Source organism: Embiotoca jacksoni, unplaced genomic scaffold (genome assembly GCF_022577435.1).
Source record: "Embiotoca jacksoni isolate LCO1_2020_lvr unplaced genomic scaffold, fEmbJac1.0.p SCAF_7, whole genome shotgun sequence".
NCBI lineage: Eukaryota > Metazoa > Chordata > Actinopteri > Embiotocidae > Embiotoca > Embiotoca jacksoni.
This window is the reverse complement of record NW_027185425.1, coordinates 20,157,468-20,184,803: the sequence shown is the minus strand read 5'-3', so window position 1 is coordinate 20,184,803 and position 27,336 is coordinate 20,157,468. Positions and strand designations below refer to the sequence as shown.

Below are 27,336 nucleotides of genomic sequence, written 5' to 3'. Positions count from 1 at the left end.
TGTTGGCAAATGCTAGGTGATATTACTCATTTCCCCGCTGCAGCTTTTCTTGGCCCAGGTAACTGTCTGCTGGCATTGTGCCTCCATCTTCATGAGATCTATTAACATGACTTGTATTATCCCATTTAGGTTCAGCCTCATTCCTGTTTCCAGGTTTTGATTGAATCTCAACACGTGGACATTTATGAAGTAAAAAGCGACTCCATTATGATACTCCCACTTCACTAATGTCATGGGGTCATTCATTACAAATGAAGGCACTAATACAGATATTCTAATTCACAGGAGAATATTAGCCAGGTTGCAACTCACCGTGAAGTAGAATAGGAGTCTATGGACTCTGAAGTTTTGTGGAGTCAGCCCCTAGTGGCCCTTGGTGGTACTGCACCCTAAGGCCCTTCCACAAAACCTGCTGCTTTTAGACTCAGAAACGAAGTCTATTTTTATATACAATCTATGATATTAGCCAATTGTCTTAGGAGGCAATTATTCTGTTGCTGACCAATGGCAAACCCTAAAATAACTGAACAGTGGATTTGGTTGTGTGTTTTAAATCAGCGTTTCAACCGTTATCAACAAATGTGTCGTAGCTATAATCACAACGACCAGAGCACAGCGATGGACAGTCGCAGTTACAGTGACAAACCATGTCTGCATTCATAATCAATAATCACAGCTCCAGTCTGTCTCAGCAGCAGTAAGTGACAGAGCTCAACCAGTTTCTCTCTAAATGCAGTAGATCAGTACCTGAGCAGTCACACCTCAGGGTACACTGACTCGAACTCTAATCACAACCAGCAGTGGTCTAATACATTATTAAGTTCATTATACTATATCATATAGAGCTTAGCCTTTCTCTTTTGTTGGAGGGAATGAAATTCAAATTATTTTTTTTTAATTTTGGGATAATACAGAACCTTTTGTGAGCTAAAGCAAAAGTAATCCTCAAAAATGATCTCATATAAGCCTTTTAGGGGCTGTTATAACAAAAGTAACGAGCTTCCCTTCAGCTTCAGCTGAAATTTGATTTGTTTTTATTGTGATTTTGCAAATGTTAGCATGCTAACTCACAAAACTGTGAATATAATAAATACTGTACCAGTTAAACCTAATTACTTTGAGATTTATTATTGATTATTGTGAGCATGCTGACATCTGCATTTAGCTCAAAGCATCACTTTGTGTGAGTACAGTCTCACTGAGCCACGAACATGTCTGCATTCACCAAGCAGCTGGAATTACCCACCATTGGTTCATGTGTTTTTTATACAAATTTAAAACAAACAAACTCCGGACACAAATAAACAAACCCTGTATGTATTTCCAGATAAATGCACTTATTAATATCACTTTCTGTGTTGGAAATTAATACGATGCATGTGTTTATTTGATAGTTTTCTTCATTTGTCTGTATATCTGATTAATATAAAAAGAATAATGAACAGATAATGAAATCCTTTCCCCCCTTCATTAGTGGAGCTGGTGAATGAGCAGTGGAGGAGGCCGTGGTGTCCTCTGGTCGCACCTCGCCCTGCCACTTCATTTCCATCACAGAGGAAGATGGCAGCTCACACATGCGCTCAGAGGCCGCCTTACATAATTTAAGAGTGCAGCCTTCATGAGTCCCACAGCTGAGATCTTATCTCCCTCTGACAGCAGCGTCTCTACAGAGCTCACTCATTTAGATTATAATTATGATTAGATTATGCACATATTTCCATTAATAAGAGTGCAGAGAGCTGAAACATCTATCAATTTCTCTTTATTTTATATACATATAGAAAATGTTTGGCACATTTCTTTTTAAAGTACATCATATGTCTGAACATTTTGTATGGCTTGATGACTTATCAGTTACTATTATACATTGATAAATTGAAACCCAAAAGGCAATCTTGGCACTTCTTCACATTAACCAGGAAACTCCACAGCAAACCAAGACAAAGCAGGATCCAGGGGGGTCAAAGTCCGTCTGATGTCCTCGCTGCTGTCTCTACTGTGTCTGTTGTCACCGCTCATGTTTGGGCATAATGTCTTCCCTGTCCACCACTGCCATGCCAGGCCGGTTCAGCTCCTTACTAATTGGATCTGCGTAAAACTCAGCCATCACAGGGCAGTGATCTGATGCCACACCACCCCACGACCAGTTATCTGGGATCCAGGGGTTAGTTAGTCCCTCCCGTAACACCACGGAGTGGCCTGTCAGAAGAAAGGACACAGGGAGAGGAAACGTCAGCAAACATGTGGGACTGCAAGCAACACAGACAATGTACCAAAGGATTCAAACAGAAGCTGCTACAGCTGACATCCAACTGGCACGGGGCCAAGAATTAGTCCAAAGTGCAACTGAATCTCTTTTATCACTATCTTTGTTTCAAAATTGCTGCAATGATCTCAAGAGCAACGAGTTCAAGTGAGACTTAGTTCACTGAGGTTGGAAGTTGTGCAGTAGATAAGGGTTGGGACTTCAGAGAAGCAGGCAGCTGTACGGGCACAGAAGCTCACATGCACAGCTGTGAAGAGGTCAGTAGCAATGTAAATGTATTTTAAAAACTCTGTATCAGTTTAAATGTCTGCTATATTTACAGCATTATTACCAATTTAACAGACAGTAATTTACAATGGGGAACTATGCTGTTATACTCATCTAAGCTCTCCTTAAAGCCACCAGCCTCCTTTGACAACAACAATAATTTTACGCTGCAGAATACAGAGGTTGCTGGTCCCGTTATTTCTGTTCATAATCCTAGAAGCTTGCATCTGGACACACAATCACATTACAGATTTGTTTAACTTCAGACTCAACTTACACTTGTATTGAATGACTTTGATTTTATATTTGACTTTGAGACTTGATTTAGATTGACTTGTTTCAACAGACTTTAGCAAAAGACCTACTTGGACTTGTTTTACATTACTCACTCATTTTAGACTTATCTTGATTGGTTCTGACTTGAGGAGTGATTTGGGCTTTTTTTTTTTATTTTAAATGACTAAAGACTTGATTTGGACTCATCTCTGATTTGTTTCATAAGACTACACATTAATCCTTTTTTTAATCTATGACAATTTAGACTCTCATTTAACAGAATTTTCAAATAGCTTAACTAGACTTGTCTTAATTGACTTTGACCTGAGACTCACATTTGATTTGACTCAGTGACTCAAGAATTTACTTAAACTTGTATGTAAAAACTTCAGAGTTGCACTAAACTTGTCTCAACTGACCGATGGACTTGACTGATATCACTCCAGACTGAACTTTGACTTTTGTCAGATAAGCTGACTTGAAGACTTGTCTAAATTTACTTTGCCTTACGATTCAAATTCAGTTTTTCTCCAATGACTTAATACTTAACTTTTCACCCAGATTCTTTTGTTATAACTTGTCTCAATTAAAAAACTTGAGACTTGACAGATTTTTTTCAACTAAGACTTGATGTAAATTTTTTTTAAATTATTTTGACTTTGAATTTAACATAGTTTGGTGTCTATTAACAGACTTGAGACTTGACTTGTTAGGGCTAACGTGGCATTTTAAAATTCCACTGTCAAAAATCAATGTTATTATGCAGCTACCTGAGTAGATCTTCTTGAGGGAGCGGCTGACCCAGATGTTATCCAGGCAGTGGGTGCCCTGTGGGGAGCGGGTGCTGATATTGGTGAACTGGGTGGATGGTACCAGAGCACAGAGCTTCTCCTTTCTCAGTATGTCCAGCTCTGAGCTCTGAGGAGGAGAGCCAAAGTCCCCCAATACTACCAACTCCCTCTCACCTACAGAGAAAGATATGGTAAACAGGGTTGAACAGATGTAAGATGTACAGGACATGGCGATCTGTCTGAGAGTTGTGATCCATCAAAACGTGTGAACCTGCCCACATCTGTGGTGTGAAAGAGCTGAGCTCAGCTGGTCGAACCTGACAGAACTGACCTTTGAGTGTTTCCTGGATGCTGGGGGAGAGGCGCTGACTCTTGTTTTCATCTGAGTTGTGGTTTTTGCCGTTGGACTCCCCCGGTGGGGCCAGAGCCTGGATGTGGACGTTCACCACTGTCAGCTCGTACGAACCAACCTAGAAGGAGAAGTCAGTCATTTGAATTGTAACAACCAACTGGCAACTAAAGAAAAAAAGACTCAGTTATGAAGAAGAGTGTGTCTGAATGCTGTTCAGTTTGAGAAGGTACATTTGAATATGTTGTGTTTTTAAAATGTTTTGTATTTTTAAAGGTGCTTTTTCTGATTGTTTTAAGAAATAATGCTACAGAATATTAACAACAAACTTTTTCCTGAGTTGAACCCACATCTCAAAAAAAATTTGTGTCGAAAGGTCCCAAGAAAAGTTAATAATTTGACAGTGAGTTGTGATATTTTATTAAAACTGTTTTTTTTTCCAATCAGAATGAACGTTAACGAAGTTTCGACCAGTGGTACTGAAACTGTTTTGGGTTAGCGCCCCCTATACACTGCCCAGGTCCCTTACTGCTCCTACCAGTTAATGTATAGGTTAATGGTCTTACCTGTATTTTAATGTGGATGATTATTCTGTTATGTCATCAAAAATAATGCCAGAGACCGTGAAATAAGAGATTTAACTGGACGGTTGGAACATCATTACTCTCCCGGGAAGGAATAAAGCTGTGCAATGGGAATGTGTTAAACAGCAGCCAATTGGAAAGCGGTAATTTGGTGCTGGTGCTTTGGTATTCAAATAATTCAATAATAATTATCAGCTCAAATCGGCTGTTTGTGCTATTCTTAAAACCTTCGTATTACTTTATTTTGGAAACACTGGAAATCCTGTTCATGGATGATGATAATGTATCTAATTACAGCAACATATGATACAATAAAATGTGTTGTCATGGTTACTGTTGCCATATTTCATTAGTTACTTTAATGATTTGAGATTTAATGTCCTATATATAGTTAGAGTTTATATAGACTTTTATTAAAATGAAATAAAAAATGTCCCCACAGCTGAGATGGAGCAGGGCTCCACCTGCAGATGACCCCTGTGTAACAAACGTTTAGGGTCCAACTAAAAAAACTGGGACTGTGTGTGGCAGCCCACCTTTCTGAGGTATACAGGTGTTTTATCAATGAAGTCACTGCTATTGTACCACATGCTCAAATATATAAAACATATGATTTTACTGCTGTTTAAACTCCTACAAACAGCCTCAAGCAACAAACACAACTATTGTTCCTGTTAACGAGCCTGGATTACATCCATTATTGATGAGTCTCATTAATAACCTGTTCCAGAGAGGTTTTTGTGTGAGCCTTTGGCAATTTATAAGCACAAGTTGTGTCTTTTGTTTAAGGATCGATGTTTGGTGCAGAAATATGAAAACAACCTGATGTTCAGACTTTGTCCCTTGAGCAGAAAAAGCCTGTTTAACCTAACTGTTTTTATATATGAAAGAAAAGCTTTGATGCCTCTACTTATCTGACATAAGATTAGTTTGGGCAGTGTGAGAGTGAGGCAGAGCTTCAGTCCGGTGTTTCACTCCAGAAGCGTGAGAGTTGGCAACCTTTATAAATTACGTAACAAACAGCAAAGAGAGCCAACTGTACAGACTGCTGAGCTATAGACAGGAGCTCTTGCTATGTAAAACAGTGAAGCAGATTCAGCCTAATTGATGAAGTTGCTCATGAAATATGTTGAGATTTCAAGTGAGGTCTTTGTACAAGCCCTCGACTTCCTATGTTTCTTGCTCAGTTATTTTTTTTGTATATATATATATATATATATATATATATATATATATATATACACATATATGTGCGGTATTTTTATCGTCGCAACATAAAAAGCAAAAAAGCAAACCTTGGTTATTATTTTGATTGACAGTCACACTGACAGGATAATACACTGTCTGGTCTTTCATTAAAAGGTCTATATCTGCACAATATATGAGCAAAAATACTTCATGTAATTGAATGAATGGTTACTTACTGAAAAGTGAGCCAGGAAGAGTCGAGGGTATGTATGATTCCCGTTGCCATTGACAACAGGAGAGTCCATGGCTACAGCATCCTTCAGTTCAATACCTGCTGAGATGTCCCACAGAAAACCAGAGTAGCTCACTCCCTGCAGACAGAGAAAGGTGGGGAAATGGTTCTGAGCACTTTTACTAATTAACAGTGAAAGTTTAACTATTTCTGAGTACATCAATATGAACTCTCTAGCCTTGTTGCTTAACTTTGAATTCGAGACATTTATTGAAACGCAAATGCTTCCTGGATGCTTTGATGTTGGCTTGATAGGATTCATTTCTCCAGTACTGTATGAGCCTTGAAGTAATGCACTGTTGGGTAACATGAGGACTCTGGGTCAGGAGGCCTCATTTCACACACAGATGACAGATGTACATGGAAAGGTAAAAGGTAAATGGTAAAAGGTAAATGGTAAATGTTCTGCACTTGTAAAACGCTTTATCGCCTTATCGGTCTCAAAGCGCTTTTTACACTGTTTTCCATTCACCCATTCACACATTAATACACAAAATAAACAAACACATGGATAAACAAACAAACAAAACCAAATAAACAAACAAGCGAATGATTAAACCAACAAATGGACAAACAAATGCATAAAGAAACAACAAAAATGATTAAACAAACAAACAAACAAACAAATGAATCATCAAACAAACAAATAAATGAATAAATAAATATTCAGAAAATAATAGTAACAGCATAAGCTCAGTCTCCTCAATGGGCTGTTTTAGAAAATCGATCAAAGTGCTTAAAAATCCACCTGCACATGATCAGTAGATTTTACTGCAGCTTTAAATGTACATGAATGTTCTTTATGATCATGAATATTGTAAAGATTGACATTTGAACAAATATGCTCATGCACTCTTTAACTGAGAATTAGAAGAGATAATTGATAGTACTCTTTTAGTTGTACTATCCTCTGGTTATGTCATGCTGTCAGAATGTACTTATAGTTGGCGTTTAAAATCCCTTTGCTTTTATTTCAACCATCCGTTTATGTGACTGCAGTCACATGCACTGACTCCACTCAAGTTTATATCAAGTTTTTATCTACTGGCTCGCTCTGAACAAACACAACTATCTGCTGTGTGCTCAGCGTCTTCCTGATGTCTAAGCAGATATTTGGACAAAATAAACAACCTTCTGGAGCTGCAAGTATCCACCACACCTGGTTTTACTCCGGAGACTTCATGGTTCATGAGAGCAGAACATAACAGCAGACGAATTGACTTTAAATTTAGCGTTGCAGCAGTAGTTTTGTGTACTATGACATTCGGTGTTTGTTTTTGAAATCAAGTAAGATATCAGTGTGATTAAAAATGGCTGCCATACCTTGCTGGAGTGTCCGGTGGGTTTTTCAGACACAATACTTTTCCAAAGCCCCCGTGGCCATTTCCACTTCCGTACGCTGGCCAGCGTTCCTTGGTTTAACTCCACACAGAACTGCAACACACAAAAACAGAAAGGACATTTCATTAAAACTGTGCAGATACAAAACTTGGTTTTAATAATGTTTGTTTTGCAAACTCCTCTGGGAAGAAGAACCACCATTTTTATGGAGTTTAATTTAAGCAGCAGCAGTAAATTAGCCTAAAGAAAGATATCACTTGAAATTCAGTGTTAACTAAATATATAAACAGGAGCTAGCAGCTAAATTTATGAAGAGTTCCTCACTGTAAACAAACATAAAGTAAATACTTAAATTGCAGCCATAAGCCACACTTGATGAAGGGTACTATTTAACATCTTACAAATTAAGCTAGCCATGCTTAAGGAATTTAATATCTAGCGGGTTTTCCATGAAGTCTGAAAATCTACGACACTGGTCAAATCAATAACGAGGGCGCTTGTGCCGGCTCATATACATTTTACACCTTGTTATTATTGTTGTTCACAAAATAATAAAAACAAAATAACACATTACAATGCAGAGACACATGTAGGCTTGTGGGTGATGGAACAGAAGCTAGACTGTAAATGTGCAATAGATTTTATTTACCTGTGCCATGAAAAGTCAATACAGTTTACATGACCAAGTAATAACGGGATTCTTGGTATTAACAATAAGAACATCTTGGTAAAACTATAGATGACAGTTATACTGCTTTCAGAGCAGCTCTCTCTGAGACGTATTATCAGTCCTGTTAAGATAACAATTCAGCACCTTCGGGCATAATAATAATTTATAAAATATCTCGTTAATCTGATAATTCAACACCAGCATGGCATTTTTTTCTGCTTTTTATTCATTCCTGAGGGCGGATTAAACGGTCGTCAGCAAAAACATGTTTTGCTCGACAGTCTAACAGTCATGAAGAAACAATACAAAGTTCAATGAACTCAGATAGCTTAATCTCACAGAGGAAATAGAGTGAGAAAGAGGAAGCCTCTTACGTCGACATAACTGAAAACCGGCTAATGCAGGAGTGGTCAAATATCCGGAAGAACGTACAAAGGTAACTCGGTGTGGAAATAACAGAAGCTGTAGAAAAGAATAGCTGCACATATGAACATGCCCTTAAAGCTTCAGATTGCTGCTCTGACCTGACAGACAGCCAGCGTGTCTAAAATTAGAGCCTCAGGAGGAGGAGGAGGAGGAGGAGGAGGAGGAAGGACTCCCCTGTGTGTGCAGCTAGACGGAGTCAAAGGGACCCCATCCACACACACACACACACACACACACACACACATACACACACACACACACACACACACACACACACACACACACACACACACACACACACACACACACGCGCGCGCAATCTGCTCTGTGGAGCTGCATTCCTTCATCATTCTGTAGGTTGGTTACTCTGTGCAGCGCTATTGTCCTTGTCCCCCTTCACACACTTTTTATAATGATAGTCTATATATAAAAGTGTCCAGTAAAATGCAAGGTAAAATGAACAGTGAATAATGTGCGGCCGTGGATGACCGAATCTTTTGCCCCATTAGCAGCAACATGTGATCTGAATCTGACCACTGATATGTAATCAATGGGATTATACATCTACACCTGGTATTAGAATGCATTCTTATTATCTCAATTAAACCGCAATTTAAACCGATCTCAATATAGAAATGAGTTAGGCGGGGAGCTGCTGTCCGGGTGGATGGGCTCCACTGCCATGCTTGTTATTGTTATAACCTCTATCTTTTATTGACCTTGCCTGAGTTTGCAGGAAGAAGCCGGGTGGGGTCACCTTCCAGCTGAGTAAAATCTAAACTAAATATAAAGGTGTTAGAACTTGATTTTATCTTTTGGACGGGCCACAAAAGCGGTTATCAACACCTTATCCAGCTCAGTTGGTATTGGACTTTAAATTCCAAGCAAATTTGCACTTCATTCAAAAATTGTGTTCAATGTTATAACAATGAAGCACTGTAACAAAGTTAATCCAGTCACCTATTCAATTTCAATTCAATTATGCTGCCTAGTGCCTTATACCTAGTGGGACCACAGCTCTGTCAGGCTGCAGTGAGATACACAGCACTACGTTCAGGGTGAAGTACATGCTGCTTTCACTGGCCCATCACTGAGGAAGTCATGGTATTGTTACAAGAGCAATTTCAAACTAACAAGAGGTTAGAAACCCCTCAGCAGGTTTTACTTTCAGTGCCAGTCCCCGGGGGCCACTGAGCCTGTAAGGCATAAAGGTGAATTGCTCACAAGTACTACTTTGCCAAAACACAAAACACCCTCATAATTCACCCTGTGAGGACCAAAGTGTGGGCGCAGCATGCAGTTGAGGTCCTGGCAGAAAGCCCAGCAATCACCTGGCAGAGCTGAGAGTTCTTCTGTGAAACCTGGACAAGGCCAGGTGCTTCATCTATTAAACAGTGTGTATGGTCCACATTAACAGTGTTTGTGTGCATGTAAGATTCCCTTTATAAATTACAGTCCACCTTAGATCAGCTGGATATTCCTCACATTAAAGCATAAATAGTCAAAACAAAGCACCTTATGAATGTCGATGCATATAAAATTAGCCATGCTGCTCAGTGCTTCTTCAGTGAATAATGTTAATAGCAGAGAGAAAGAGGTAGAAAAGGAGTTTTTCTGACAGAAGTCAAAGTACGATATAGATGTTCTACAATTCTTCAATGCTATTTGATGTTATTATAAATTTCTACTACCAATTAGGACAATTTAATCAGTTAGCCATATTAACGTGTGATGAAAAACACTTGCTATATTCAGGCTTAATATCAGGGAAAGGCAGTCTAGCTTTTTTTTAATCCTGCCGCCTGCCACATCCCAGCATCATTCTGCATTGTAACAACAGTTGTGTGTCCCATGAGAGTCGGTCCAGCTCCAGGGGTGGGGAATGTGATGGTGAGACAGCGCTGATGAAATAAGCCTCTTGAGTGGAAGTAAATTTGCCTTTACCTTTTACAATTGAAAGGGGCTTATGGAAGATATAAGGCTCAATAGTACAAACTACACAGCTAGTTTGAATGTTTATGATAAATTAAATCTATGGGCTAAAATGTGATATTAAGTGAAATTAAATGTGTGAGATGCATCATTATATGTAGGCCAATGCCTATCACATTTTAGGTCTTTAACCTGACTTGAATTCACCATCTCACCATGTTTCAACATTTCTACCTGTCTCCAAAATGTTCGTACATGGGTCAGACACCTAGTGACTTGAAGAAAATGTTTTGCTTGATGTCAGCTCTACTTTAATAAACACCCAAGACAAATATTTGATTCTTTGACTCCACCTTTTTTCACTAGCTAGTCACTAACTGCATCTGTCTGCCGTTTGGTGTTGGACAGATAGCTCATGGGAAGTGTTCAGAGCTTGTTGATTAAAAAGAGCTTCCTGCCGCAGCTGGAAATGAAACTGATGACGAAGTTGTGGCCGGTAAAACCAAAACAATGAGCTGAAAGATGCTAAAGAAGGAGGTTTCTTTTCTTTCCTCTGGTGAACACCACTCATGGCCACTCTGTCTGAAGCATGAGCAGAAGAGCTGAGCTGCTCATGAGCTACAACACTGAACCAAGTGGCATTTCAGTGTCTGGAGTTTCCAGCATCTACAAAACAAAAATGAGTGCGTGTATGTTTTAGAGCTATTTACAAAGCAGAAGTCTAGCCCAGTCTGTTTGTACTCTTGGACAGTAACCACGGAGGACTTCAACAGAGTGACTAATAATGACGATGAAAACAGAGACACAGACAGACGGTTCCTTAGCAACAAAACAGAGTGAGGACAACAGTCTAAAACAGGCACACACTGTGTGAGTAATCCCAACACATGCCCAGCAAACATTTTACTCTGAAATGCTGTCTTACAAAGTGGCCATTTACCACGTGGAAGCAGTGGAGGATCCATTGTAAGTTAGTTAAGCCACTTTCTTATGACATAAATCATCATAATGTGTATTTTGTCAAAGTGATATACAGGTAAGTTATGAGTCGGTTCAGTTGCAGTTATGTGGGATAAGCAGGCTGCAAAAACTACACTTAAATTTTAAGCCACTACAAAGTTAGCAAATAGTCTTCCTGGAGACCACACAAGTGAATGTTCAATCACAATACAAACCATCAAGTACTTTAGTACATACCTCAAAACTGTACTTTATTTGGGTAAATGTACTTCACTGCAGTAAATGCATGGCTGTAAAGGAGACTTCGCAATACTGCAGGTCTAAATTCAACTTCAAGTGAAGGAAGTCCATCGTATGGGATTTAAAAGTCCCCAGAGGCTAATGTGACACATTACATAAACTAATCATTCCCTTTTCCAGTTATAGTCGAACATAACTTGTGCTCCTTACGGGGGAATGCAGCCCATTTTCATTAAAAACATACATGCCATGCTCAGTTATTAATAGAGGTAGACTTATTGCAGGAGGTGCAGCGGTGCAAACAAAATAAAGTTTGGCTCCAGCTGAGTTGAACTTTTTTACGTGGTAAAGAAGGGAGGGATTGAATAAATTGTACAATATTACATTATGACTACAATAACCGTTGACAGTTATCAGTTTCTAATACTGCATGTATGTGCTATTTCTTAAGTGATGTCATTCTAATCTTTAGAATGACATTTTAATGCCACTAAATATTGTGTAATTACAGTTTACAAAGACTGTTTTTCTTGCAGTATGTAAGATCTTATAAAATATAATCAAAATGATAATGTGTCAATAAAATCTCCACTGAAACAGAAACCTTTGACAGACTGTATGGCAGCTCTTTATTGTAGAACTAACCAGATTGATTAAATTGTAGAGAAACTATGAAGCTTTATTGTAAAACGAAGTTTGGATCAGGGGAAACACGTAAAACAAATCACAGGAATGATATGAATATATATTACCTGTCATTCAAAATCCACTAGAAATTTGCCTTTTAAGGGCAAAAACAAATACATTTTCCGAGTTTGAAAGTGTGACACTTAAGGAAAAAAGCTACTTTGGCAAGCTGCACTGCACCCAGTGACGCGATAGATCCAAGTGGGAATAGAAAACATTACTTATTCACTCAGCAGGAGAAGAAACACTTTAGTGGTAGAGGTAGAACAGAGAGGGTCCTAATGACTAAGATAAGACAGAAGAGATGGGAAACAGGCCGAGAATCAGTGTAGGAGGCTGGCAGCAGTGAAAACGCTGCGATGTGGGCTAGCACTTGTCCAGAGGTAACTCATCCTCCCACCACCTCCCTCTCGCGGTCCAAAATACTCTGCTGCTGACCTACTTCCCTTTCCACTGAGCTCCCATTTCTCTGCCAAGGATCCATTTGGTAGCCACAACAGAAAGTGACATTACCCGTGTGAAGAAGTGTGGAGGCTGAACAGGAGCAGCCACCGCTCACAGCGGCCCGTTGAACTCTGATATTTTACGGATGTGCTGATGTCTGTGCATTAATACAGTCGCCCTACATCTCTGCTCAGTGAGAGGAGGAGATGATGATCTTCATGTATTAGTGATTCTATTTTGTGTTCACTGATGTCTCATCCATATTGACAGATTGGGGTCCCAAAATTTCATGTCTTCAGGCTCAGTCACACACAAAGACAACATTTTGCATTGAAATCAATTCATTGCTGCGATCAGGATTTTCTAGAAGCCAGCAGTAGTTTAGGAGCTGTTATTATTTATAGAAACTCCCCTATCAGACCGTAATTGTTTAGAGGAATGGGGTGTCATCAGTTATGAGAAGTCAATCGTACAAATACATCATTACTAACTAAATATCCAATAAGCAAGGGAGCTAAACATGCTTCTAAGAGTTAGTAACCATCTGGCAAGGCAGCATTCAGTGACCCTTTAGTGAATAGAAATGCCAGGGGGAAGAGCTAAATGGCACATTGCAGACAAAACAGGAAAAAGCTAAGGAAGCTATTGTAAGTGATTAGTGCTTGCATCTTCTCGCTACTAGCATGTTACAAGAGTTCACAGAATACCCATCATATGTCATACTTTTCAAGCACCACTGATTTCACAAAGAGTGAACCGGTATTTATATTTTCAGTTCATGATGAATAAAGTAAGAAACTAAACTACGCACAAGGCTGAAAAGTATGAATATCTACATCCCTCCAGTAACATTTGGAAAGTCTGGAGGATTTGTAGGATTTGATCTCATTCATGTACATGAGGTGCCAACAAGTTGTTGTCCACCTGTTCACCTGTCTACCTGTCCACCTGTGTACCTGTCCAACTGTCTAATTGTCCATCTGTCCATCTGTCCACCTGTCCACCTGTCTGGTAAACTGAGCCACTAGTTTTGCAAAATGATTTATTTCTCATTTTTAAAAAGGAATCTGAATTGAAGATGGATCCAATGTCTCCTGGTTCCCGACACTGATGTAGCAGCCACCCTCCAACCCATAGCAACCACTGCCTTATTTATAGTAATGAAGGCACAGAAGAGCGCTAACACAGTTCAAACCTAAATGCGGGCCTAGAAATAGAAGACATTTACACGAGACAAAGAGACATAGAACGAGAGAGCGAAGGGAAGGAGGGCAATTTTCCGAGCAGCAACACAATAAATGATCAGGAAATTCCTGAGTGCATTACGCTGAGTGGTGAGTCATCTCATTTACAGTACAACCCTGCAAATCAAAGCAAGCATCAGCACCAACAGCTGTAGTTCAAACCATTCTTTACCTTATCTAGAGCCTCCCGCTCCAGGAGGTCCTGCACCGCCAGTAACTTGATGCTGCAACGAGAGAAATCAGGAGTTTTACATTCACATATTCACATTGTGACAAGTGACATCCACAAACACCAAATACATAAAGTGGTACGTCAACGGTTGGTATGAAAGCTGGGAATATAATGATCGTTATATAATGGTTTTGAAATTAGGCTGTTGCTGTTCCAGTGGCAGGATCATTACAGGACACTTTCCTCTTTTACCTAAAACCTACTTTAAACCATCCTTATTATAGGACCTGTCTGAGGGGAAGAAGGGTGACTGCAATCAGCAAACAAAACCATGTCTCCTTGAAAGGTGTTTGTTCTTGTTTTACTTGTTTTTTTCAACGGACTAAAGAGGCTTGTGAAAGTTAGCCATGTAGAGGTGCAAGATGTGTTTGTTAACATTAACCAGCATGAGCTCATACCAGACTGGTCCGTCACAATTATGTTTTCCTTTGTCCTCTGTCTACCATTACCACCATCATTCTGCTCAATCTGTGGTCCATTTTCCTGTAAAACAGCAGAGTAACCATTTCTTCCCATTTTGAATGACTCATTACAAGATTAAAGACTGTTTAAAAAAAAACAGCTAGTTTAAAATATCACTATAACCGTATTCTTCCCAAATTATTTCTTGGGGTACCAACAAATCTGTTAAGCCAGTTTTAGAATAATCTTTATAGAAAAAGGAATAATTTATCTTTCTTTGCTTTACTCTATAACAGACCACCACCGGCTGCAGGTATACACGAGGAAACTGCTTTTCATGTAATTACTTCCCAGGAGGAATAAAGCGTTTGTCACTGAGCTTTTAAATGTACCAACAAATTCATCCATGACTGTATTTGTACAATATTAAAATTCATAAACTTGGAGGAAAAAAATGTGTGAGTACCACCTACGCTGTTTGATCTAGGACAGGAAGAGCTGAGACACGACAGATGAATGCTCAGCGTCAACGATGGACACCAAAAACATCAAACGTATTCTAGCGGTATCCAACCATGCAGAGTTGGAGCTAGTTTTATTTTGCTTTAAGATATCAGTCTCTGTCTGTGTCCACCCAAATACAACAATGTTCATCTGTGGCGCTCACAGCAATAAACATTTCTGTTATAAAAAGGAACTATTCTGTAGGAACTGCCTCCTGCTTCTCTGAATAAACCTCTGATAAACCTCTCACTGTGACGATTCAAGGGATTCAAGAAATAGTGTGTTGTAATTCCAGTCAACTGGCCCTTTGAGGAAACAACACTAGGGTGCTTTTAAATCACACCCTAGTGAGGGAACTCACAGTAAGTGTTAAAGGAAACAAGATGGAAGTGTTGCATTTTGATAAGATGTTGTATTAATACTGTATGTTTAACACAAACACTAATGATACAATATGCCAAAAGCAGGACTTCATTCTATTATCATGCACACAATAATGATATACTGCACTGCCTGGGACAAAAAGTCAAATGGTGTTGACACAACACACCAAAATGGCACAACCCAAACTGGCTTCTCCAGTTAATAAACAGCATGTTTCCTCAGGTCAGACTCACAGTTATTTAAATACTGGCAGTGAGCTGAGAAAACTCTGACTCAGGCACTTTGGACTGCTGTCCTGAATTCAACATGCCAACACATTATTGCACTGTGAAGGAGGCACCTTACAACTCAATAAAAAAGTATCTGTTTACTTTTAAAATTATTTTTGAGACTAACAGTCATGATAATAAAAAGCAATAGAATTCAGAGAGGCACCGGCACTTTCACCTCTGCCTTCATTCGGCTCTGAAGAGGAGCTGCTTTGCAATCCAGTATCAGGAAAGGAGAAGAGCATTCACCAGAATTTCATTTGGATTTACGTCTTTTATACACAGCCTCCGCACATGAAGAAAATCTTATTTAGCAGCAGGAAGGAAATCAAATAGTTTTCTAAAATCCTGCTAGTTGACACCCATAATCTTTCAGAGCTTAATCTGAGCTGCTTATTATATCAGAGAGAGACATTGCTGCTGAATTGAGTTACACACACCATATTTCTAACACACACACACACACACACACACACACACACACACACACACACACACACACACAGCTCAGTCTGTGATACCCTACGTGAAACGGATTCTCTGTGGTGCAACACGATGAAATGAAGTTGGTGGCAATGCTTTGACCTCGTTCACTTCTAACCTACTAATCCTAAATCAGCCAAACAGAAAATCACATTGCATAACAGTCTTTGGTATTAGTGAAGTGTTACTGCTGCAGCTGGGCATTATAGCAGCTCTATTACTCCTCCAGGCTGACTCCTATTCACGTATATTCATGTTCCACAGAGGCTCGGAGACCTGCACCAGCTTTATGCGTAGTGTAAACATAGAGAACATTAGGAGTTACAACATGTGAAGTCGACGTGGGCAAATTCAGCCACGACACGACCTCTGTATATACTTGTGGAATGGCCGCCATGTTGTTTTAGTTACGCAGCATTAAGGTCAGACAGGCAAGATGGCAGAGACCTCTGTCATCAGCACCATGGCATTTGATGTTTGACCAACACACACCAGACACACATGCCGACAGCAGAGGGCACTATGCAGGATCTCGCATCTGACATTACTGGATAATAGAGAACGTTCCCTAAAATGTATGAGAACATTATGGTTCCATTAAGCTACATGGTTATGTTGGCACCAATGGAAAGCAGCTGGGGGATCTTGGTGATCAACTAGCATTAGGTCCACATTAATGTGATGATTTATTCATCAAAAATCTCATTGTGTAAGTATTGTGTGAGAGTATGAATAGTCGTCTGTATAATATCTTTGCAGTATTGATATCGAGGTATTTGGTCAAAAATGTTGTCATATTTGATTTTGCCCATATCACCTCGCTCCAGGTGACCTCACGTTAATGTCCTTCGGTCTTTATTCAGGCATGTCAAAGCATTAGAGAATGAGCGAGGGCATGTGCACAAGACTTGGCATCTGAGATGGTTGATTGGACAGTCAGGACGTTATGTCATGTATGCGACGCTTACGGGTTTCTGAAGCTGTCTGGTTATCTCGTTCTCAGTAGGAAGAGCGCAGCTCTTTGATCTCACACCAATTTTCAGGACATTTTTACATCATATTTTCACTTTGTTGTTTTCCCCCCCCAAAAAATAGAAAAAATTGTAGAAACACTATTTGTAGTGTGATTGGAAGACAAACGGGATGTAAAAATATTGTGTAGTTGTCATGGTGACTATATAAATCCTACATTGCTCCATGTCGAAAGTGATATAAAATGTGCCTTTGTCCAACCACACGACCAAACAGTATCACGCACGCCAGCTTTCAGTTTCTCCAGGGAGAAGGGTTAATGTTACAACAGTGGTATTGTGCCATTTGATGTGAGTCAGATGAGGACCTTCGCACGCACCGAGTGCATCTGTAGAAAGAACAAGCAGCAGAGAGGTTTCGAACAAAATATATTCACTTACATATACAGTTTCTCTTTGCAGTCAAAGCTGCTGCTTCTGAATAATCTCTGGGATGAAGTTGAACTTTTTGAAGCATTAGCTCCTCAGCTGTTGTGATTGGTAAGCACACCATACGACGTTCTACGTCCATCGACGTGTGTAACTATGTGACTGCACTCATCCAGGCTTGGTCCATGTTGAAAGTGATGCAACAATGTTACTGCTGCAGTGTTATTACTGGTGTGACTTTACGGGAAAGTGAACAGGTGCTTAAGGGCTTTGGAAACAGCATTGTGTCCTAAAATATCAACACGTGTCACCTTACGACCATGTCACAGAAGAAGAATATAGGCAGGTATGTGTGGCTCTTTCTATCTACTGATAACAATTCTCATTACAGTTTCATTGGTAGGTTTCCCAGAAACAGCTGACCCCTCGGGTAACAACTCTATTATTAAAGATGTATTACTAAAGGATGTTGACAGAACCCACGAAGCATCTCAGCATCTCATTGATGGAATCAGGCTTTGGAAGCTGATTTACTACAGCCACGTTTTGGGCTCTTTCTGGTTATGGGAATCTTATTTCTTGGCCTGGACACTTCCTCAATAACTGTTACAGGAATTAGAATCAAGTAAAGCAGCTGTTGACACATATTCAGCAGATCACAGGTAGTGGAGAAAGACAGAAGAGGCTTGGGTGAAAGTGGATCGAGATGTGTGGAAAGCTGCACAGCATTATTCCGGTGTTTCTGATTTGGTGGATTTAATGCTGCAGTCACGCAAAAATGGGAAAATCCAGCAAAACAACTTTAAAAGCAACAACTCTGAAGAAGACATAACTTTCAATTTGTCATAGATGTCACCTGCTCTTACTCAATACGTGCTTTGTAAACTACTTTTGATTTCATGTTTTCCAGAAACTCACTCACACTTTAGATTATATTAAAAGACTAAAGTCTGCCAGTATGGCAGCAACAAAGTTCTTTTTTGTTTTGTTTTTACAGTGTATGTGTTCATCCCATATTAAATGACAAGAGGGTAGGAAGGATCCAAAATGTATAGGTAATGCTGTCCTGAAAACTTGGAGGGTTCATCTTTTAAGGCGGCATGCTTGAAGTGAGTAAAATGAAATTCTGAGACCAGATGAGGTAATATGTTATGCAGTAGCATTTACATTATTTGAGATTTTTGCTGCATGTAACAACAAATCAAACTGATTAACAGGACAGCAGATAAAGTCAGTTGTAAACAACAATGAATGGCAAAAAGTTGTCTTCAAGTTTTATGAGCAGTATATAAATCAGGCCATTTTGGCAAGTTTAAATAATTAGATTTAAGGTTTATTGGGAAATTTCTGAGCACAAGCTGCACTATTGGAACATCTTTTTATTGACTAGACTCATAGACTACAAGTAGATGTAGCTTCTAGGTATGAAAAATGAGGCCAATGCAGAAGTGCCTTAGCCTGCAATAGCACCGAGGACCTCTAGACCTCTAGGCTTCAAAAAGGCTGCGGCTCCATAGACTCCCATTCAACTTCCCTTATGAAATACAGCGTCAGTAAATTTTTTTCCACGTCAGTTTGGCATCGTTTGCTAAAGTCACTCCTTCTTTTTAGTTTTCTCACCGTCCATCTGAAAATAATGTATTAATTAGATATCAGGCCCAAATCTCCCCAATGATTTTTAGATTTGGCTCTTTTGCTAATTGCTAGAAATAGGCCTCCATCAACACTCCAGAAGAGCCTTCACAGTATGTGAACGTGACCTGTTACTGACTCCCATGTGAAGAAAAAAACACACGCTCAGTCTGTTGCTTTTTTACAGCCGAAGGGTGGGACACACTGCCTGAGTGGCATGTCGGTGGCACATCCTGGTTTTCATTCCGGTTACAGCAGCTACACAACCTGCTTGAGATGCTCATGTGATGTCTCAATGCCGTGCGTCATCTAGAGAGTAAGCACGCATCTCGCAGTAAAAATGGACCGGGAAAAGATTTGTGATCCCGGGAGTATTATACGATCATAGCAGTAACCCAGTGTAGACTTTATGACGGAAATATTTGAGCAGGTGAAGGGCAGAGGTTTTGTGGTGCACTCCCTCTCTCTCTGTCTGTTAGTGTGCTAATCTGAACGTGGGTACACACAAATCACAACCCTGCTTTTTGGTTACAACTCTTCACTTGTTGGACCTGAAACATTTCTATTACTGATGGCCATTATCCAGGGAGAAGTCAATGGAGAAGGATTGGACTGGCAGTAACAGCACCGCAGCAGACAATACACACACAGCGAGTCAGCCGTCACGCACACACCATGGAGGCCGCGTCCTTTTTGCATAGCATGAGGACAATACAATTTGCAACTTTGCAGATTTGTGTTTCATTTCAGCATCTAACACTGGTCAAAGAAGTAACTCGGGATGGGATGTCAGAAGGTGGCGATAATTCACCTAAAAGCTGTCTGCTGGCCACTTTTAAACAACTTAAGGAGAAGAAGAACACATTGCCCACGGGTGCGAACAGAACGAACATAAAAAGACGACATCAAAAAGTGTGTAGAACTCCTTCAAAACATAAATGAAGATGAGGTGCAGTGCAAACTCAGCTGGTGAAACTAGCATATAAATTCACCACCGTGAAGCACCAAGCAAACGGCCCATCCAATGATCAATATTTAATAGCCAGACGAAGTGAGTTTAATGTTGGACGAGCGGCACGAAGATTAAAGCAAAGACATGCTTCTCATCTGTCCAACACGAGGGTTTTATAATTGGATAGCATTTGCTGAGCCCGAGTTTACGGCGCCAGACTGAGCGCCAGTCAGTCTGTCCTTCTCTTTAGGTGTGTGTGTGTGTGTGTGTGTGTGTGTGTGTGTGTGTGTGTGTGTGTGTGTGTGTGTGTGTGTGTGTGTGCAGGCAGGCATTGGACCGGGAGGTTGTGGCAGTAAATCATCGATTAATAGTTGAATAGTTCAGAGCGATTTTCGATTAGTATTTTTGCTTGAAAGGCCAATCCCTAATTCAGAGGACATCATCCAATGTATCCTGAGACAGAGGAGAAAAGGTGAAACTGTCACACCTACAGATATTTTTAACATAACAACAGTACTGCCACTCTATTCACAAATGCACCACCAGTATGAATAATCCCCATTCCAGTTTTCCCACAAATCCATCCGTGCCTCCGGCTCAGCCATCCTGCCGCAACCGGGACGGCCGAGCAGCCTCACATTATGTAACGCAGCGTTGGTGAGATCACAAGCAGTAACTTCGTCGCCTTCTGTTTTCAGAACAAACAGGCCTGCAGTCACACAGACAATACCCCCTTCCTCTCCGTCACTCTGAGACGCTGCTCCACTCCTGCTGGTTAAGATCCTGATCCTCCCACTTCCACTGGCACGGACTCAAAGCCAGCCCACCCTGAGCTGACCTGAGGTTCAGCTGTGTTATCAGGACACAGAGGGGAGTGCTGAGTCAGTGATAGAGCTAGTGCTTTGACTGCACTTTAAAGCCCTGAGAGGTCAGCAGAATCAGCTGTGTGTACAGGAGATAATCCTCACACAAATACGACTTGAGAAGAAATGAGGCACAAACACATAAGTGTAAAAATACAAACAATGCTTGCATAGAGATTCTGTGGCAGCGAGTCGAATCGTTCAGTCTCGCTGTGACAACAGAAACCGTCAATGATGTCAAACAGCTCTCTAAATCTGCTCCTGCTGTGTGGACACAAACAGAGCAGCATGAAGCAAAACAAGATGTCTGCTGGAGCGTTTGTCAGATTAAGGCAAATCTGAGGGCAGACGATGTTACATAACCGCAAGTGGCACGCGGCAGCGACAGAGACGACCTTGAACATAAATAACGCCTCTGAGGATTTTCCAGATCTGAATGAGAACGAGGGTGAACGCCACAGTTCAGCACAGCACACTCAAAGAGCACACGGTGTGATGGAGAGCCGACAGGGAAGATGAATCCAGTACTGTACATATCAGTCCTCCAGAGAGGATTCACGGTTTTAACTTCCACTCACGGTTATTGTTCCTCTCTAGTTTGTAGTTCCTCTGGTGCGTCACAATGTGCCAAAATGACAGGATTTCAGCAACTAACAAACACAACAATAAACACACATAAATTACTCGGGCTGCCCCCATGTAGTGAACTAAGCGTTGGTCAATGAGAAATGTCTTTGTCAACCACGTTTTTATTAGCCGTTTAGTAGCAGAAAGAGAAAACACTTGAAGTTGTGCTTTGGCAGAGACTTTATAAATAACTTACAGGAACGTGTGTTACTGAGCCTTCCCTGTTAGCAGCACATAGCTGCAGTCACTGTGAAGTGTGTGTTGACAGCCGCAATTAAGTTTCTGTAATCAGCCATAAAGCATCCAGATACGTTTCAGTATAACAGCTTTCCAAATGTTGAGCACGGTTTTCCCTGATTCAGGAGAGGAAAGACAGGACCAGTTCATGTAACTTTACAACACAATCTCTGCCTCCTCATCACCGCAGAGTTGTTCTGGACAGTAAAGGTTAGTTACCACACACACGCACACACACACACACACACACACACACACACACACACACACACACACACACACACACACACACACACACACACACACACACACACACACACCGGAGGTCGCAGGTCTTTATATGCCCGAACTGTCAATAATCTGTTCGTAGCTTAAAGAGATGAAAAAGGCAGGTACACTACTGACCACAGTAAGTCAGTGTGAGATGCTGTTCAGTGTTAAAATGCTGCTTCAGGAGACAAACAATCCCGATCCAGCTTTGTTTAGCAGAAGAAAGCGGGCTGAGAGCACTTTACTGGCCTGTGTGAGGCCTGGTTGGCAGAGCCTGCTGGGCAATGCCACTAACTCACTGTCCACCCACAATCAAATGCTGTGCCAGTGGAAATTTCCACATGAGCACCCGACACCCCTGTGAGCCCAGCGCAGAGCACCCCATCCTCATGACCTCAGCGCCCTGCAGGCCAGACGCTCTCTGGATTCCCTCCGTGAATCTCAGTCATGTCTAGGTCACTAACATCACAGAAAATGTCGATGCGCATCACGTTTCGTGTTTTCCTGATAGTCTTGTCTGTCTGTGAGAGGATTAAAGGCGAGTGTGCTGCTGCTCCCAAACACTGTGCCTGCCTATCTCATAATCCAGAGCTTCTGGTCAGAGCACAGATGTTGGTGCATCGTTCAGCTGCACAGACACTGGACCTGTGTACACTGAAGTAAACAGGAAATCTGCAACGCCACTCTGTACATACAAGCATAGATGTGCACTGTCTGTCATCTGATAAACAAATAATATCACAGGTAATGAACACCAGCTATTACCACAAGCACAAGTTAAACTGAAAATCCGTTTAAATCTCGTGTGTTTGCCAGGACAGGGTTAGCAACAGAGGAAACACATCTACCAATAAAACTTATGTAGCACTTGTCACTATTTCTTTCTTCATCACACCTTTTAAGTATATGAAAGAATGGTTAATAAACATTACACAAAGAAATTAAGATTTGTGGAAAGAAAAAAAAAAAAAAAGAAAAAAAAATATATATATATATCATTGGCAGTGCACGTTTTACCCAGTTGAAGCCGAAGGTTGCTGGAGTCGATAAGGACAATTGGCAAAACAGCAAATTTGTGTTGTTCAAAACTGTGTTTCTACTGATAGAACAGTGATACAACTGATTTATACAAATACATCTCAAATAAAACTGTTGAATTGGCTATAAAGGTCCTGGGACTCCAACAGCCAGATTTACTCGCTCAAATTAGTCCAACATCTGCACCACAATAAGCTCTTTATGACAAGTCCTCTGTCATGTGTCAAAGTGTAGCTTTAACATCTCATTGTTTAAGATTTGAATGGACTTCATTTGTTGTAATTCTGTGTTTTATCAAATACCTTCTACTTCTGTTTTCCGATGTGTCAAGTAACTATCACACAGAAAATGTTGGGCAAAGTGGGCTTTGAATATTTTCCTTGTTTATAATAGATTAACCGTGCAATGTATAAAATAGAAAAACAACATATCAACATATTCCTATTGCTTTTTTTTGTCTGACCAACAGTCCAAAACTCAAGAGGTTGAGTTTATTATAATGTACCGGTAAATGGAAATATCACCTTTGAGAAAGTAGCACTGGTGAGTGATTGAAACTATTAACTAGTTGATTAATCAAATTATAATTTCAGCTCTAGAGCACCGATTGGTTTCTTGGTATCTGAGGAAACAATAGAAATGCACACGTGGGTGGGCCCAACATCTTGTTCTTGCCGGGGGAACCAGGAGATTAATCACTGATAGAAAACACTAAACACTGCATAATACAGTCTGAATGCTGTATCAACAAAAACATGCCATTTGATTTGAGTTAAATAACAGAATAAAATAGACTTTTCAAAAAGAGAACTGCAAGATCTAAGAAATCAGAAGTGTGTTTTCGATAAATGAGCCTGTATTAATAGAATACATTGCGACTGTCTCTGGTGGTATTAGAAGCATTCGCTTCTCTGTAAAGTGATGGTAAGCTGAATAAATAGCAGAAACAGATCTGATTAGATGATAATATGATGAACCAAGACCAGGACCATCACCAACAACTCATTATCATATGATTACCTTTACTGGCTGTAGTGTAAACACAGCAGGCTGTGCTATCCCAGCCATCTCTGCTAACAGCATGACGAAATGGTGCTGATATGAGATGTGACGGGCTGGAGAAGAAGAGCATTTTAAAGGTTTTCTTCATCTGGATTTTTTTTTTGACCTGACTTTGAGTCAGTATAACTGCAGATGAGGTTCAGTGCTCCATGAATCAGAGAGCCTATAAAGTGTCAAAATTACAATCTGTCAATTACTCAAAAATAACCCAAACAAAAGCAACTGTAACATGGTATTAGACCGTTTTGTCTTTCGATAAGAAAAAAGGAAAGTTAAAACAACTCAAGGTCAGTTCTGGTCATAAAAGTGACACTGATATTCCAGCTACATGATCTGAATGCAAAACTCAATTCTCCTTGACTCATGTCAAAACTTGCAATAATTAAAAAAAAAAAAAAAAAAAAAAAAAAAAAAAAAAAAAAAGTCATTAGGCTGAGCAGCAGGAGCTTCCTCATGCTTTCCAAATCATTTCAAACACTTGTCTCCAAGTCTGGAAATGCAAAAGTTAGCCTTATTTCAGTTTTGGTAGCAAACTTTTGTCAAACTAGCAACTGAAGCTGGGCGAATTAGAATCCAATGTCTCACTAAAGTTCCCCATTTTACACGTATCTTACTTGTTTAATGTGTGCGCAATAAAACATTTTGTGGTCCTACTTGCCATCATGTATTCAGTTTTTATGAAGTAGCAGTTTCCCAATCCCAAAGCACTGTCATGAAAAAGTTGAAGTCATTATATGAGTCTACAAGCAACACATATGACATCCAGAGGATCCCGGAGGATCAGCTCATCCGGGTTCAGGTTGCAGCCGCAGCAGGTTGAGCAAGTTAGTCGTGACGTAATTCTTTCCAGCAACGTTTTCCAGCTCCTCCTGGAGGATCCACGATGTTTCCAGAACAGAAGAGATGTTTAATTCCTCATAAACGTTCTGGATCTACAGTCGTCTCCCACCAGTGGAACAGCCCTAAAGAAAAACCTCCAACAGAAGGCACCCAGGAGGCATCCTAATCAGACCCTTCAAGAATCACCACCTGAATGTGGTGAAGGCGTTTGTGTGTCTGTGATCCTGGGAGCTTTGGAATTAAGGCCAATTAAGACATTTTCTGTGAAAACAGAATTGAATCATTTCCATGTCCAGCCGATGTGAAGAAAGTATAATTTGGCACAACGCTCGGGGAGTTGTGTGATGAAACTATTTGTGATTTTCTAGCTGTACTACAAGACAAATTAGATGCAGGAGAATGTTTCAAAAACTGAGTGTCCACCGTCACAAGGAAAGAGACACATACTGACAAAGAACAAACAAACAAAAATAAAAAACCTGAACATTTGTTCATGCTGTCTCAGAAAGAGGATTTGACAGCAGCAGCGGGCAAATTTGTTCTGAGTCCAGTGAGTCTCAGTCGGCTTGGATCTACAGGCCGGGGAGGCTGTGGCGGCTCAGCGCAGTGTGCTCTGTATCCTTCAGTAAGTGGGAGTTCATTGAACTCTAGTAGCTTGTGCTTGGAGGGAAGCCAGGAAGTGTGTAAACTCAGCCTGAGTCTTGTGATTGCTGACACAGTGGAGCCCGAGCATGATGCAAACACATCATATCTCCTCCGCAGCATCCTCCTCCTGCCGACTGTTCCAACATAACAATGATCCCACAGTAACACCATCAGGACTGTCCGCTGTTGCATTGGGAACACAGGAAGTGCGAGGCATGAGGAAAGGAAGTGGTGGAAATTTATAATAGGGCTGGTGGGTTGGACTGAAAGTGGAAGGGAGGCAGCTACGGAGAAAGATGGCGCCAAAGCTAATCAGACAGCACTTATCAAAACACACAGGACGTTTGACGCTGTGCCTCAGGCTGTTTGCTCTGGGCGCGGTGGACTGTTACGGATGATCCATTCGCTGCACCCATTTCCTACCTACTGGATGATATAAAGGCAAACCCTCTACAACTTTATGATGTTGTAACAGCAGGAGCTGCTTCCAAAGAGGATCGTTGTGAGCATAATGACAAACACGACATTTGAATGCATAACCTGCGGAAATATCTGCCGGCTTTGTTCATTCATTTTACCCCAAAAATAAAACCTACGAAAGTGGAAGTTCGCAAAACGGAGACAGAGTCAATCACATTCTCCTCAACACAAAGAAAGCATCAGAGAAGAGGCTGTCTGAAAGGTGATACCGCTATCATCGTCTGTGTAAGGAATTTTGTTGAGAATAAAACGATGTCACAGAGACAGTCGAAGGACCAGAGTTCTTGGAGAGATCAGGGATGCAGCGCGATGCAGGCAGCAGTTAATGAACTAAGACCAACAAATACCTCAGTGCGACATCAACGGCAGGTGTCAGTATGCTTCCAACTGTATGCCACTTGTGTCTAAAGATCAAAGTGTGGTCTGTTGTGCTGTCACCGAGGAGACGGTTGAATGTGGAGGACAGCACACTTCCAACTGTCTCTATCAGATACCGCAAAAAGTGACCGATGTAAAAACACTCTTAATAATAATAATAATAATAATAAGTCTTACAAAGGTGAGGGTTAATTTGATTTGCTGTAGAACTTAGATCATTCAAAATAAATTGGCAAATATCTGGATGATCAATTAATCCTTCCAGTCATTTTTTCAATTCACTGTTTCCACTTTTTCAAATGGTGGTTTTCCTGTGTTGTCATACATGATGGTGAATAGAAGATCTTGGTCTGTTGGTCAAACAAATGAAGACATTTAAATACGTGAATCATTCGTTGCAGCCCTACTTTACTTAGTTGATAACCAATAGTATTTTTCTTGTGAATAAAGTTAAGGACAAAAATAAAGAAAGAACGCAGCAAATTGGTAAAAAAAAAAAAAAAAAAAAGGGTGGTTTAAAAAGTTCCTGCTAGCAGCTACTGAAGCATCTTTCTTTTACAGATTGAATCATCTCAATCAAATGAGGGACATCTGTTAGGAGACAACTGAATGTAGCTGCACAAGGCTCCACAGTACCCAGAGGACTGAGGATATAAAAAAGAGCAGAAGTCAAATCTTAAT

At 40.4% G+C, this 27,336-nt stretch overlaps 1 protein-coding gene across 1 annotated transcript in view; it reads right to left on the bottom strand.

The window, feature by feature from the left end:
* Positions 1-1,756: 1,756 nt before the first annotated feature.
* eepd1 (endonuclease/exonuclease/phosphatase family domain containing 1) overlaps positions 1,757-27,336 on the bottom strand; it is a 28,166-nt gene continuing 2,586 nt past the window's right edge. The window contains exons 3-8 of the mRNA XM_069175841.1: positions 14,130-14,181; positions 7,337-7,447; positions 5,958-6,092; positions 3,932-4,070; positions 3,580-3,774; positions 1,757-2,199 (exon numbers count right to left, since the gene is read on the bottom strand). Coding sequence (XP_069031942.1) covers positions 2,009-2,199; positions 3,580-3,774; positions 3,932-4,070; positions 5,958-6,092; positions 7,337-7,447; positions 14,130-14,181 — 823 coding nt within the window. The 3' untranslated portion in view covers positions 1,757-2,008. The remainder of the gene's footprint in view (positions 2,200-3,579; positions 3,775-3,931; positions 4,071-5,957; positions 6,093-7,336; positions 7,448-14,129; positions 14,182-27,336) is intronic.